This window comes from Chiloscyllium plagiosum, unplaced genomic scaffold, assembly GCF_037043375.1.
Source record: "Chiloscyllium plagiosum isolate Xiang-an unplaced genomic scaffold, Cpla_swu_hap1 HiC_scaffold_5, whole genome shotgun sequence".
Lineage (NCBI taxonomy): Eukaryota > Metazoa > Chordata > Chondrichthyes > Orectolobiformes > Hemiscylliidae > Chiloscyllium > Chiloscyllium plagiosum.
In genome coordinates this window covers 1687856-1703946 of record NW_028270143.1, presented here as the reverse complement: position 1 = coordinate 1703946, position 16091 = coordinate 1687856, and the positions used below count along the sequence as shown (strand labels likewise).

Below are 16091 nucleotides of genomic sequence, written 5' to 3'. Positions count from 1 at the left end.
CTCTGATGCTCCTGGGAACAAAGCCCTGTCCTGGCAACGTCCTCGTTAACGTTTTCTGCACCCACTCCAGTTCAACAGTATCCTTCCTATGGAAGGGTGAACAGAATTGTACACAGTATTCTAAAAGTGGCCTTACCAATGTCCAGTACTGCTGCAATGTCCAGTACTGCTGCAAAAATTACATCCCAACTCCTATACTCAATGTTCAGACTAATGACGACAAGCGTGCTAAACGCCTTCTTCATCACCTTGACAACCTGCGAATCGACTTTCAGCGAACTACGCACCTACATCCCTCGGTCTTTTTTACACCCCCCAGGGCCCTACCATTATGGAAGTCCTCCCCTGGTTTGCCTTACCAAAATACAACACCTTAATTTTATCTAAATTAAACACCATTTGTCACTCCTCGGCCCATTGGCCCTTCTGATCAAGGTGCTGCTGTATTCTGGGATAATTTTTTCACTGTTCTCTACACCACCTATTTTGATGTCAAATGCAAACTTACTAGCCATGCCTCCTATATTCACATCCAAAGACTTTATATAAATGATGAAAAGCAGTGGACGGAGCACTGGTCCTTGTGGCACACCACTGGTCACAGACCTCCAGTCTGAAAACCCTCTACCACCACCTTCTGTCTCATAAGACCATAAGACATAGCAGCAGAAATTAGGCCATTCAGCCCATCGAGTCTGCTCTCCCATTCAATCATGGCTGATAAGTTTCTCAACCCCATTCTCCTGCTTTCTCCCTGTAACCCTTGAACCCCTTGATACTCAAGAACCTATCTATCTCAGCCTTCAATATGCTCAATGACCTAGCCTCCAAAGCCAGGTAATGAATTCCATAAGTTCATCACTCTCTGGATGAAGACATTTTTCCTTGTACCCATTCCAAAAGGTCTTCCCGTAACCTACTCTTGGGAAATAAGGCAGGGCAGGTGACTGAGGTGTCAGTGGGGGAGCACTTTGGGGCCAGCGACCATAATTCTATTCGTTTTAAAGTAATGATGGAAAAGGATAGACCACATCTATCAGCTGAAGTTCTAAATTGGAGGAAGACTAATTTTGACGTTATTTAGGTAAGAACTTTCAAAAGCTGATTGGGCGCGGATGTTCGCAGGTAAAGTGACGGCTGGAAAATGGGAAGCCTTCAATAACAAGAGTCCAGAGACAATATATTCCTGTTAGGGTGAAAGGAAAGTTTGGTAGGTATAGGGGATGCTGGATGACAAGCAAAATTGAGGGTTTGGTTAAGAAAAAGAAGGAAGCATATGTCAGGTACAGACAAGAGAGATCGAGTAAATCCTTAGAAGAGTATAAAGGCAGTAGGAGTATACTTAAGAGGGAAATCAGGAGGGCAAAAAGAAGATATCAGATAGCTTTGGCAAATACAGTTAAGGAGAATCCAAAGGGATTCTATAAATACATTAAGAACAAAAGGGTAACGAGGGAGAGAATAGGACCCCTCAAAGATCAGCAAGGCAGCCTATGTGTGGAGCCGCAGGAGATGGAGGCAATGCTAAACAAGTATTTTGCACGAGTGTTTACTGTGGAGAAGAACATGGAAGGTACAGAATGTGGGTACATAGATGGCGCCAACTTAAAAAATGTCCACATTACAGAGGAGGAGATGTTGGATGTCGTAAAATGAATAAAGGTGGGTAAGTCCCCAGGACGTGATCAGGTGTACCTGAGAACTCTGTGGGAAGCTAGAGAAGTGATTGCTGGGCCTCTTGCTGAGATATTTGTATCATCAATAGTCACAGGTGAGTTGCCGGAAGACTGGAGGTTGGCTAATGTGGTACCACTATTTAAGAAAGGTGGTAAGGACAAGCCAGGGAACTATAGACCGGTGAGCCTGACCTCGATGGTGGGCAAATTGTTGGAGGGAATCCTGAGGGACAGGATGTACATGTATTTGGAAAGGACTGATTAGGGATAATCAACATGACTTTGTGCGTGGGAAATCATGTCTCACAAACTTGATTGAGTTTTTTGAAGAAGTAACAAAGAAGATTGATGAGGGCAGAGCAGTAGATGTGATCTATATGGACTTCAGTAAGGCGTTCGACAAGGTTCCCTATGGGAGACTGATTAGCAAGGTTAGATCGCACGGAATACAGGGAGAGCTAGCCATTTGTTACAGAACTGGCTTAAAGGTAGAGGGTGGTGGTGGGCTGTTTTTCAGACTGGAGGCCTGTGACCAGTGGAGTGCCACAAGGATCGGTGCTGGGTCTTCTACTTTTTATCATTTAAATAGATGATTTGGATGTGAACATAGGAGGTATAGTTAGTAAGTTTGCAGATGACACCAAAATTGGAGGTGTAGTGGACGGGTTACCTCAGAGCATAACAGGATCTTGGCCAGATGGGCCAATGGGCTGAGGAGTGACAGTTTAATTCAGATAAATGCGAGGTGCTGCATTTTGGGAAAGCAAATCTTAGCAGGACTTATACACGAAATGGTAAGGTCCTAGGGAGTGTTGCTGAACAAAGAGACCTTGGAGTGCAGGTTCATAGCTCCTTGAAAGTGGAGTCACAGGTAGATAGGATAGTGAAGAAGGCGTTTGGTCTGCTTTCCTTTATTGGTCAGAGTATTGAGTACAGGAGTTGGGAGGTCATGTTGCGGCCGTACAGGACATTGGTTAGGCCACTTTTGGAACATTGCATGCAATTTGGTCTCCTTCCTATCGGAAAGATGTTGTGAAACTTGAAAGGGTTCAGAAAAGATTTACAAGGAAATTGGCAGGATTGGAAGATTTGAGCTATAGGGAGAGGCTGAACAGGCTGGGGCTGTTTTCCCTGGAGCGTCAGAGGCTGAGTGGTGACCTTATAGAGGTTCATAAAATCATGAGGGGCATAGATACGATATATAGGCAAAGCCTTTTCCCTAGGGCGGGGGAATCCAGAACTCGAGGGCATAGGTTCAGAGTGAGAGGGGAAAGACATAAAAGGGACCTAAGGGGTAACTTTTTCACACAGAGGGTGGTACATGTATGGAATGAGCTGCCAGAGGAAGTGGTGGAGGCTGGAACAATTACAGCATTTGAAAGGCACTGGATGGGTATCTGAATAGTAAGGGGTTACAGGGATATGGGCCAAGCGCTGATAAATGAGACGAGAACAGGTCGAGATATCTGTTTGGCATGGACCAGTTGAACCGATTGGTCTGTTTCCGTGCTTTACATTTCTATGTCTCTGTAACTCTAGTCTTAAGGTCTGCCCTATGGTCCTAATCTCTCCCACCAACGGAAACATGTTCTCAACAACTATTCTGTCCAGGCCATTCAGTATTCTCAATAAAGTTTGGCACGCAGTTTAATATAAATTACTTGAGTTCTGTTTTTATTTCAAAATGGCAGCATCCCATAGGGACAATACACATTGAGAAGAGCAAGTAAGGTACTGGCCTCAGACAGTCAGTCAGCGTCATGGGAAGAGGGAGCACACTGAGACAGGCAGAGAGCAACAGTGGGTGGGGTGAGCACACTGAGACAGGCAGAGAGCATCATGGGAAGTGGGGCACACTGAGACAGGCAGAGAGCATCATGGGGAATGGTGAGCACACTGACACAGGCAGAGAGCATCACGATGAATGGTGAGCACACTGAGACAGGCAGAGAGCAACAGTGGGTGGGGTGAGCACACTGAGCCAGGCAGAGAATATCAGTGGGTGGGGTGAGCATACTGAGACAGGCAGAGAGCATCATGGGAGGGGTGAGCACACTGAGACAGGCAGAGAGCATCATGGGAGGGGTGAGCACACTGAGACAGGCAGAGAGCATCACGGGGAATGGTGAGCACACTGAGACAGGCAGAGAGCATCAGTGGGAGGGGTGTACACACTGAGATAGGCAGAGAGCATCATGGGAGGGGTGAGCACACTGTGACAGGCAGAGAGCATCATGGGAGGGGTGAGGACACTGAGACAGGCAGAGAGCATCAGTGGGAGGGGTGTACACACTGAGATAGGCAGAGAGCATCACGGGGAGGGGTGTACACACTGAGACAGGCAGAGAGCATCACGGGGAGGGGTGAGCACACTGAGACAGGCAGAGAGCATCACGTGGAGGGGTGTACACACTGAGACAGGTAGAGAGCATCATGGGAGGGGTGTACACACTGAGACAGGCAGAGAGCATCATGGGAGGGGTGTACACACTGAGACAGGCAGAGAGCATCACGGGGAGGGGTGTACACACTGAGACAGGCAGAGAGCATCACGTGGAGGGGTGTACACACTGAGACAGGCAGAGAGCATCATGGGAGGGGTGTACACACTGACACAGGCAGAGAGCATCACGGGGAGGGGTGTACACACTGAGACAGGCAGAGAGCATCACGGGGAGGGGTGTACACACTGACACAGGCAGAGAGCATCATGGGAGGGGTGTACACACTGAGACAGGTAGAGAGCATCATGGGGAGGGGTGTACACACTGAGACAGGCAGAGAGCATCACTGGGAGGAGTGAGCACACTGAGACAGGCAGAGAGCATCATGGGAGGGGTATACACACTGAGACAGGTAGAGAGCATCAGGGGAGGGGTGTACACACTGAGACAGGCAGAGAGCATCACGGGGAGGGATGAGCAAGGTACAGGGCCCTACAATCTGCTCGAGGGAAAAAGCAACCCTGAGGATTGGGGTCATTTCAACAAGGAACCAAGAGGTTGATTGATAAGGTCAAAATGAGGGAGTGGGCGTAATACAGCAACAAACATAAGTAGAGACAAGAAGAGATTCCACAAATACAGTCGGTTCTGATGATAACGCGATAGTCCCATTCTTGTTCGATCTCACATTATAAGAAAATCATCCAATAGTCCACCAACTAACTAATGGGACCGGAATTGTGTTATAGCCAATACAGGGAGGGAACGTTCATGTTCTACAAATAACAACCGAAATTCTTCAACCACGTTAAAGCCAACTCGTATTGAAGAAACACGTGTTATAGCAGAATCGACTGTATATAAAAACAAATAGGTTAATGCGACCAAATGGCCCCTCCTTACAGTTTGTAAAGGAAGGTTTGAAAATAGAGAATCAGGAAATGGTAGAGCAATTAGACAACTACTTCTTTCTTCATATATGACTGAAACAACCTCCCAGAAGTGCAAGTGAAGCAAAGGTCCTTTGGGAAGTAGAAATTTGAAGAAATTAGTGTTATTAAAAAAAAGTTGGAGAAACTAATGAGACTTATAGCTGATAAATCCACCTGGCATATTCCCAGGATCAATGGTGGATTTGTTGGTTTTCATCTTCTGAAATCTTGTAGATTCTGGAACAATTCTACAAACTGGAGGGTGGCAAATGTGACATGACTGTTTAAAAAGGAGGGAACGAGAAAACCAGGAATTGCAGCCCGGTTAGTCTAACATCAGAATGAGGAAAATTCTATTATAAAGAATACATTAACAGGGGCCTTAAAAAATACAAAGAGAATTACACGAGGTTAAGATGGATTTATTCAGGGGAAATCGCGTTTGACAAACCTACTGGAGTTGTATTGAGGATGGCAGGTTTGTTCCATGAGGAGAGACTGGGTTGCCTGAGCCAGTATTCACTGGAGGATAGAGCGCTGAGGGGAATCTCTTTGAAATGTATATATTTCTGGCAGGGCTGGATGGATTGGATTCAGGATGATGTTTCTGCTGGCCAGGGATTTAGAACAAGGCCTCGTGCTCTCAGGATATGAAGCAGGTCAGCTCGCATTGAAATGAGGACAAATTTCTTGTGGAATTCTCTACTGCGGAGATGAGGTCACTGAATATGTCTTAAGAAAAACATTGATAAATGTTTAATAAAAGTCAAAGGTTTCAACTGTTTGGGAGTAATGGCATTGATCTCGAGAGTCAGCCATATTTATGTTGAATGTATAGTGGACTTGATGGGTCAAATGGCCTAAAGCTGCTATAAATTCCTATGTTTGTATTTTCTACTCTGTAGAGATCAACCATGATTTCTGAGGCTTCAAAGATCAATTTACTCACAAATCTCATGGTGACAAGTATTTGTGCCACACAAGTGCCAGATAATGACCATCTCCAACAAGAGAGAATCTAAGCATCGCCAGCTGACATACAATGGCATTACAATCACTGAACCCCCCCACAATCACCCTCCTGGGAGTTACAATTTACCACAAATTGAAGTGGACTTGCCACATAAAGCGCCTGTCAAAAGCTAGGCACACTGAGGTGAATAATTCACCTCCTGAGTCCCCAAAGCCATCTACAAAGCAGAAATCAGGAGTGTGATAGAATACTCCCCACTTGCCTGGATGGGTGCAGTTCCAACAACACCAAAGAAGCTTGACACCACCCAGGACAAAGCAGCCTGTTTGACTGGCACCATAGACTCATAGAGTCATAGAGGTGTACAGCATGGAAACAGACCCTTCAGTCCAACCCGTCCATGCTGACCAGATATCCCAACCCAATCTAGTCCCACCTGCCAGCACCCGGCCCATATCCCTCCAAACCCTTCCTATTCACATACCCATCCAAATGTCTCTTAAATGTTGCAATTGTACCAGCCTCCACCACATCCTCTGGCAGCTCATTCCATACACATACCACCCTCTGCGCAAAAACGTTGCCCCTTAGGTCTCTTTTATATCTTTCCCCTCTCACCCTAAATCTATGCCCTCTAGTTCTGGACTCCCTGACCCGAGGGAAAAGACTTTGTCTATTTATCCTATCCATGCCCCTCATAATTTTGTAAACCTCTATATGGTCACCCCTCAGCCTCCGACGCTCCAGGGAAAACAGCCCCAGCCTGTTCAGCCTCTTCCTGTAGCTCAAATCCTCCAACCCTGGCAACATCCTTGTAAATCTTTTCTGAACCCTTTCAAGTTTCACAACATCTTTCTGATAGGAAGGAGACTAGAACTGCACGCAATATTCCAACAGTGGCCTAACCAATGTCCTGTACAGCCGCAACATGACCTCCTAACTCCTGTACTCAATACTCTGACCAATAAAGGAAAGCATACCAAACGCTTTCTTCACTATCCTATCTACCTGTGACTCCACTTTCAAGGAACTATGAACCTGCACTCCAAGGTCTCTTTGTTCAGCAACATTCCCTAGGACCTTACCATTAAGTGTATAAGTCCTGCTAAGATTTGCTTTCCCAAAATGCAGCAACTCCCATTTATCTGAATTAAACTCCATCTGCCACTTCTCAGCCAATTGGCCCACCTAGTCAAGATCCTGTTGTAATCTGAGGTAACCCTCTTCGCTGTCCACTACACCTCCAATTTTGGTGTCACCTGCAAACTTACTAACTGTACCTCTTATGCTCGCATCCAAATCATTGATGTAAATGACAAAAAGTAGAGGACCCAGCACCAATCCTTGTGGCACTCCACTGGTCACAGGCCTCCAGTCTGAAAAACAACCTTCCACCACTACCCTCTGTCTTCTACCTTTGAGCCGCACCAGACTCACAAACATTTACTCCCTCCACTCAGTAGTAGCAGTCTGTACTATCTACAGGATACATGGCACAAATTCACCAAAGCTCCTTAGAAAACACCTACAAACCGACAACCACTACCAGCTAGCAATGTAAGGGCAGCAGCTATATGGGAACACCACATGTTCCCTCCATGCCACTCACCACCCTGATGTGGAAATATATCGCTGTTCCTTCACTGACACTGGGTCAAAATGACAGAACAACCTTCCTACCAGTGTCGTGGATGTACCCACACTCTTAATACGGCAGCTATTCAAGAAAACAGTGCACTATCAACTTCTCAATATCAATTAGGCATGGGCAATAAATGCTGGCTTAAATATTGAACCCCATATTCCTGAATGAATGAAAGAGCTGTTCCAGCACCATATTTAAACAGCACCCAGCCAGGTTTCCATTACCTGCATATCAGTAGCATCATCCTGCTGTCTGAGAGACTATTACTGAATTTATACTTCAACCATCCACACCCCACCGACCCCCACACTTGCTTTCCTTGTGCAGCAAAGCATCATGGTACCCGTTTCCCAGTCACCTTTGACCTTGCCCCCATATCACTTTTGACTCTCCCTCCAACAATGTGGCCTTGCCTTCTGTGACCCTTGAATAAGTGTCTGCCAATGTGGAGCTCCCCGACATCACACCTTCACCTGTGAACTGTCATCTCTGAGCCACCTTCCCTCACCCTTAATCTCCCCTCCGGTAGCCTTCACTCTCCCATCACTGACCTTCTCTCAATCAACTATTATCTCCTGTCCTTGCGTGGGAGAAGCCTTAAGCAGAGGTCGTCCTTCCCTCTACCATAATGTTCCCACCCACTGATCCCGTGAGCCTCCTTCAGGCTGCCAGACCTCCCAGAGACATCCAGGCCCTGAGCTCCTTCCCTGGGACAGCCAGCCCTGAGCTCCCTCCCTGGGAGAGCCAGGCCCTGAGCTCCCTCCCTGGGAGAGCCAGGCCCTGAGCTCCATCCCTGGGAGAGCCAGGCTCTGAGCTCCCTCCCTGGGACAGCCAGCCCTGAGCTCCCTCCCTGGGACAGCCAGGCCCTGAGCTCCCTCCCTGGGACAGCCAGCCCTGAGCTCCCTCCCTGAGAGAGCCAGGCCCTGAGCTCCCTCCCTGGGACAGCCAGCCCTGAGCTCCCTCCCTGAGAGAGCCAGGCCCTGAGCTCCCTCCCTGGGAGAGCCAGGCCCTGAGCTCCCTCCCTGGGAGAGCCAGGCCCGGAGCTCCCTCCCTGGGAGAGCCAGGCCCTGAGCTCCCTTCCTGGGAGAGCCAGGCCCGGAGCTCCCTCCCTGGGAGAGCCAGGCCCTGAGCTCCCTCCCTGAAAGAGCCAGGCCCTGAGCTCCCTCCCTGGGAGAGCCAGGCCCTGAGCTCCCTCCCTGGGAGAGCCAGACCCTGAGCTCCCTCCCTGGGAGAGCCAGGCCCGGAGCTCCCTCCCTGGGAGAGCCAGGCCCTGAGCTCCCTCCCTGGGAGAGCCAGGCCCTGAGCTCCCTCCCTTGGACAGCCAGGCCGTGACCTCCCATATCATTCTCAGCCTGGCTCTCCAATCCATCCAAGGCCTCACCTGTCTCTATCTCTGCAATCTCCTTCATCTTCACTCCCAGTTGAGATAGCTGTTCTCCTTGAATTCTCGCTTCATGAAAACCTTCAATTGCTTCGCTATTGACAACCATCCCATCAGCTGTCAAGGTCCTGAACATTGGGATTTCTACCTTAAACCCCTCTTTCCATATCTTCCCTCCTATAAAGTGGTCCCTAAACCAATCTCTTCATTTAACCTTTGAACGTCTGTCCTAAGGTCACTCTGTGGCTCAGTGACAAATTTTGCATGTATGATGATCCTGTGAAGCACATTTTATTATCAAGGCACTTTATAAATGTAAGTTGCTGTCAGTGAATGCAGGCTGGAATGTCATTTCCTATCCATCCTACTATCCTCAGTCACTAGAATCATCCCATCACTCACCGATCAACAATCATCATTAACCATAGCTCAGCATTTCAAAGCTGCATCAGAACACTGCAGCAATCCTCACAGCTCCATCTCAGAGCCTTGCACACTCTGGCAGCTACTTACCCATCCAGGGTGAAACATCCCTGCTTCTGAAACATCCCTCCCTCTTGCAGGACAAAGTGACGTATAACCACAGGCAGTGGAGACTGACCAGAAAGGGCAGGAATATCTGTATGACCTCACACCCATAAAGGGGATGGTCCCTACGATGAGGAAGATGCTCATTGCTAAAGGAGTGAAGGAACAGCAAAGACCATGGAAGATGACAGCATCCTCAGTTAAACCCTGCCTCTCATAACCCCCCCCCCCTTACCCACACCCCGGCCTGTACTGATTAACAAGCAGCGGAAAGCACAAGCAATAACACCTTTACTTTCCTCCCCTCTCCACAGCCTTGTCCTGGTTCCTTCCTCATTCCAAATTGCTAAACACCAGCTGGACAGTGGGAGCGACAGGAAGAGGGGGAGGATGAAGACTTGACAATCTTACTGAAGGTCACGTTCCCAGCCACCAGCTCGGATACTGGTGCTGCACATAATTCAGAGCTGGCACTTGGTAAGGCATGGTGGCCAAGTGAATTCTGCCAAGGTCAAGAATCGAGGGAGGTCAAGGTGCAGGGCTGGTGGTGACGGAAGAATTGGGCTGCGGTTAGTGGTGAAGCACTTCCCGGTGTGTTCTTCACCCACAGCTCAGGCAGAAAATGGTGTTGCCTCACCTCTTCAGCCTTCTCCTGAGCTTCCTGCTCCATCTCCCTCTCACGTTCCTGCTGCTGAGCTGGTCCCTCTGCTGGCGAGAGCTGTGCCCTCTTGATGGGAGGATGTATAGCATGCAGTAGACCTCAGTGACATTTTACAGCAAATGTGCCAAGTGCTGCAGGGACCAAGGCAGCGAGAACCTGGTTTCAACATCTCAAATTACTGCACCATCACATTTGGGGTGGAAGAATAGCTTTTGGTATGTGCATGCATGGATTACACTGGGTGTCACATGGTGCCAGGCATTGAGCTGATGTCTCTTATTGCACATTAGCCACTGGCCGTGGAGGTTCAAGTACAATTGGCACAGTGCAGTGCCACAGACTTGAAGGCCTCACAACTACTGCAAGGATACTGGGCATCGATTGGCACAGTGCATTGCCACACACAGGCTGCTCCTTGCGGGAAATAAAACCCCTTTTGGTTGTGGCATGGAGCCTGCAATGATGTTAAAACTGAATACACTGTGAAGATCTGAAGGTCTCTCCTAATGGATCAAGCAAACCTTTTCATCTGAAAAAATATCTGTCCTTTGCAAAAATGGGTCTAACCAATGCTGATTTTCAGCCATGAAAGGCAAGGAGGTTCTCAAAATGCTCATCATTTTGTAACTGCTCAGCTTGTATGAAAGCAAAAATATGGGATCTGCAACTTTATAAATGAGCTACTATCAACAACAGCATCTTGCATTTATATGGTACTTTTATGGTAATAAGATGCTGCTAAGTGCTTCACATCAAATGCATCTTTCGAAGAAGACTTTACTCAATGCTACAAAGTCTATTCAAATACAGTATATTTAAACTGAAGTAGGCAATGGGAAAAAAAAATCATATTGAAGTGTCAAAGTTAAAATTGCAGGTCGTAAAGATGATTAAAGCACATTACAGTTGCAGGTTGTAGGCCATTTAACATTTAACTGCAAGCTGGATGGTCTGAAATGGATAGGAGAACAAAGTTTCTTCTCATCCAGATTAGCAACAGTTTATTTGCAGTGGGAGAAAGTCGGTTATATTTTCCTTGCATTGATGGTATATCTAAATAACCCCATTAAAGCTGTCACATAACAGACCAAACCAGCTTAAGTGCAAACATGTTCTCTATTACATTACTGACTGATTTAATAGTTTAAAACAGATTTAATAGTTTAAAAAAATTATACTATTCATTATAAATTTTCACCAAACTGCTGCTCGGCCTTCTATTTTCATCCCGCATTTTTATTTAACGTGATGTAGTTGGATGCACAGAAACAATTTTGTAACAGTGGAAACCATGGTTTTCATGTCTATGGATTATATTCCCTAGGGCACCAAAGGTTGAGTTCAGCCTGAGTACTGATGAGTGAAAAAAGTAAGGTTACCATTTCAACCTTATCTTGATACAATAGATTTAAGAATTATTCTCCACCCTCAGACTGAACTCTGAGCCTATATTTTACCTCAAGCATTGAAAGATCCCTGCACAGTATTCACTTTTGAGAAAATTAATTAGGAAATGCTGTACAATTACACGCCTTTCTCTAAGTTTCACAATGCTCAGTATTTAGAAACCTTCCAGAAAATCAGTTGCTTGGTGTTACATGAGCAGAAGCATGTATGTGCTTTGAAAGGCATACTCCAGGGATTATGTAACTTCTTGTACTAGGTTTCAGTAGAACAGCTTTATAAATGTTTAATGGACTTTTCATTACATTTGAAATAAAATATTAAGAGTACACACATAAAATATTTACAACATAGTTAATGGCCAGCTTTTGAAGAAACTGGATGACAAAATAAATAAAATGTTGAAAAACAAACTTACGAAAATATTTTTAAAACAAAATCAATAAACTTTAAGTCTGCGCACCAACTTTGTAACTTATCAAACATCTATGATGCATAATGTATGACTAACTGTGGCACTGTGTATAATGTTTAAAAGATTAATAGTTTCAAAGTGTGAACATTTTTGCTTTGCTGTTGTGGTTTCGACATTTTTGTTTCCTTACTCTTATGTCCCCTTTAATGAATTTCTCAACCAAATGTTTCTTATCTGGTCTTTTTCTTTCATTCTCTTCCTCTGTCTGCCTTTTCTTTATATTTTCATGCAATTTGACAGAAACATTAAGCAATATGCTCAAACTGTCATGTATTCCAGTAACGATGGTAAAACACTAATTTGGGAATAATAATTATGTTGATTACAGTTTAGTAAATTCCATGTGAGTGGATTGTTTCTATTTTAATTTCTGAAAACTGAGGTGTAAATCTTGTAATGCGTACTATAAACTTAAATATATCTATTTTGCATATTAATGCATACTGTATCATAGAGGGGCTGCAAAGAAACTAATTAATTAATAAATTCTAAACCATTTTTATAACACTGCACCATTTCAGTGTAACATGAAGGTGAGGTGCATCTCATTTTATTAGCTTAAAAAGAATCAGCATTGAATTTTACTTGGGTATTCTCCTGATTATTTCCTATTTTTCAGCCAAGGTTGGTTGAAGTTCCCAATGATCATTCATTTACATAGTTCTTCGAAGCGTTACAAATCTTTCATTGACATTACAGTGGTGGATTAGGAAAACTGCTGCAATTTTTAGATGTATGTACTAATGGTAATAAATTTTAAAATTAAGAGAAAAGGTTACCTGAGACCTTTTCTTTTATTTATAGAGGGCACGTGAGCATGGCTGGCTGAACCAGCCGTTATTGCCTCATCGAGTGACCTTGAGAAGATAGTGGAGAGCTCTCTTCTTAGAACTGCTCCAGTCCATTTGTTGGCGGTAAACCATAATCCCTTTAGGGAGGGAATGCCAGGATTTAGACTCAGTAACACTGAAGGCAAGGTGGTATATTTCCAAGTCAGGACGGTGAGTGTTCAGACGGACAGTGTTCCCAAGTGTCTGCTGCCCTTGCCTTGCTAGATGGTTTGGAGGAGACTGTCTAAAGAGCCTTGGTGAATTTCGGCTGGCTTTTGTTCTGTCCATTTCAACAGACTATTGCTGAAAACTGACGACATTGATGGGAGTACTGGTTTGAAAGATTTGTTGAGCTGGACATTCTATAGAACTTGAACTGACAACCTTGGATGATGGTGAAGCACCACTTGGAATTGATTTAATGTTAATTCAATTCCCTTACTCTGTCAGTGTCAGTGATCCTTTCCTATCAGTACCCACAATAAGGCACTTTCACTTCTGACAACAATAGATAGAAATGAGTGAAGAAAACGCAAAACAGCACTGAACTGAATTGTAATATTGATGTCATGGGAGCCTGAGAGTCCGAAATATCTTTAGTTACTGCCATAAACTGCATTCACTCACCACCAACTTCCTCCCCCTTTCCAATCTCAAACTGAACCAGACTATTCACAATCGAGGGATTCGGTCCAATCCAGAACTGAGTTTTCAATGAATATTCTTTCGCTTCACAAACTTAGCCTCTACTACCACCAACCTTCACTTCTACCTCCGTTAACCTGCTTTCATCCACGTCTTCAACTCCGGACTTAATTATCCATGCAATCCTGGAATTCAAGGCAATCCTCTGCCCTCAGAAGCAAGTCAGTTCATCTGAAATTCTGCGATCATGCCTTAACCTGCCTGAAGCCTGGCTCACACACTGTTCTCATCTCTTAACACCTCAAATTTAAAATTCTCACCGTTGTGTGTAAACTTTCCTAGGCTTTCACACAAGTCTCCCAACATCTTACATCCTAGAAATCTGAATTCCTCTCATCTGTGTATTTCATACATTAGCTCTACCTTTTGTCTCACTGGGAGCAATTATTTCTTCAAGAAGTTAGGACCGAGTGTCTAACAGCCCCATTTCGAAACACTGTGCCTCTCTGATTCACAAAGGTCCTCTTAAAGCCCACGTCTTTTATTGAGGGCTTGGTCAACTCTTGTAAAACCAGCCACTTGTGCGCAATGATTGTTTTTCCCAAACCTTTGAGAAATGACTCTTGAAATGTTTCAAAGCTAGAGGAACAAAGTAGATTGCAATTATGATTGTTACCTCACATTATACAACCCAGGCATGGCATTGATTTCATCTCTTACTTTACTGAGTAGGACATTTGCAGAAAGATCGGCCGGTTGACTTATTTTCAATGCCCAGTATTCTTCTACTCACACGATAATTCTGAAAGTTCTAAAATGCTGAAATGCTGACCAGATTCAGTTGAGCGACAAGGCTTATTTCAAAACCACTCGCCCCAGTGAAACTGAATATGCTTCAAAAACTGCATGCAAATAACATGAAGAAATTCAGGGCACAGACTTCACAGAACGACTCTAAGATGAAAGAGAATTACTCAGGGAGATGATGACTGCAAATGAGATATGGCTCAATATTCGGTGTAGGGATTGCAATTGAAGATTATCCTGAGCCCATTGCTTCCAATACAAGCAAAACACAAACATCATTCTGCCCACTAATTTAAATTTTGAAAGCAGGCAGCCAGCACTAACCATTGTTCACCGGCTGCACGACCATACAGGGGGCTCAAGTCAGGAGAGGATAGTGTTAAGATTAGAGTGGTGCTGGAAAAGCACAGCAGGTCAGGCAGCATCCGAGGAGCAGAAAAATCAATGTTTCGGGCAAAAGCCCTTCATCAAGAAGGCTTGAAACATCAATTTCCCTGCTCCTCAGATGCTGTCTGACCTGCTGTGCTTTTCCAGCACCACTCTAATCTTGACTCTAATCTCCAGCATCTGCAGTAGCCACTTCTGCCTCATGAGAGGACAGGATGAGTTCAAACGGACCCGGACTAAAAACTAACCTGCACCTCTGAATGAGGTGGATTGTAGTTGGAGCAGGTGGTATCATGTCTCTGAAAGTGATTCCGTCCTCGGGAATACACAAGAATGGACCCACATGGCAGATTATGGGCTCAAAGATATTTTCAACTGTTAAACATAGGTCTTGGTTAGTGAAGTTTTAACATAGACTGTTAGTTCCCTGATGGACATTCCGTGTCTGCACTTTTACAGCCTCATGGTGTTCAGTGCTGGTCCAACAGATCTGTGTGTGAGTGCACTGGACAACAGTTTAAAGGTAAAACAGCACTTTAAGTGCCAAAATATCAGACAGCAAGAGGCCAAATTCCGCAGCTAAAGTAATTGCGGCACTTTGAAGCACTGCAGTGATGAAGATATTCTGAAAATGAGTCAGAATGAGTCAGGGAATCCATATTGTGGCCTCACAATTTTCATTTTCTCCAGCATTCTCCGTTACCATTGGATTTAATGAAAGCTAAACTGAACTTTGCACAAAATGGAAAAAGATAAAGACCAGAAAGTGTACTTACACTCTTTAGACATGCCCACTTCGAAGCACTTCTGCAAACGGCAGTACTGGCAACGATTCCTGGTAACCTTGTTGATGACACAGCTTTTTTCTCGGTGACATGTATACACCATATTTTTCTGGATGCTTCTCCGAAAGAAACCCTGGAAGACAACAAAATAGAAATGAAAGAGTTTTCTCCAGAATGCTGCAGCACATGCCTTCTTAAACCAAAATACAATATCTGCATGAATAGGAGTCACATTTTCAGACATGCATCGCCCAACTGAAAATTAATTCTCTTTCATCTCATTAATTCAAATGGAAGTATCCTAAAATTGCACAGTCTGCAACAGTAGGGCAGAGGGAAAACTGGGTAAGCTTCAGAGTCTCCAGCATCTGCAGTAGCCACTTCTGCCTCATGAGAGGACAGGATGAGTTCAAACGGACCCGGACTAAAAACTAACCTGCACCTCAGAATGGGGTGGATTGTAGTTGGAGCAGGTGGTATCATGTCTCTGAAAGTGATCTCTCTACCCTGGAGGCTTC

The 16091-nt window shown here is 45.1% G+C and overlaps 1 protein-coding gene across 4 annotated transcripts in view; it reads right to left on the bottom strand.

Moving 5' to 3' along the window:
- LOC122549656 (retinoic acid receptor beta) overlaps window positions 1-16091 on the bottom strand; it is a 510173-nt gene that overhangs the window by 121135 nt on the left and 372947 nt on the right. For all 4 annotated transcript variants that reach the window (XM_087986905.1, XM_087986906.1, XM_043689455.2 and 1 more), the window contains one exon: window positions 15565-15706. In XM_087986905.1, the coding sequence (XP_087843031.1) occupies window positions 15565-15706 (142 nt within the window). The remainder of the gene's footprint in view (window positions 1-15564; window positions 15707-16091) is intronic.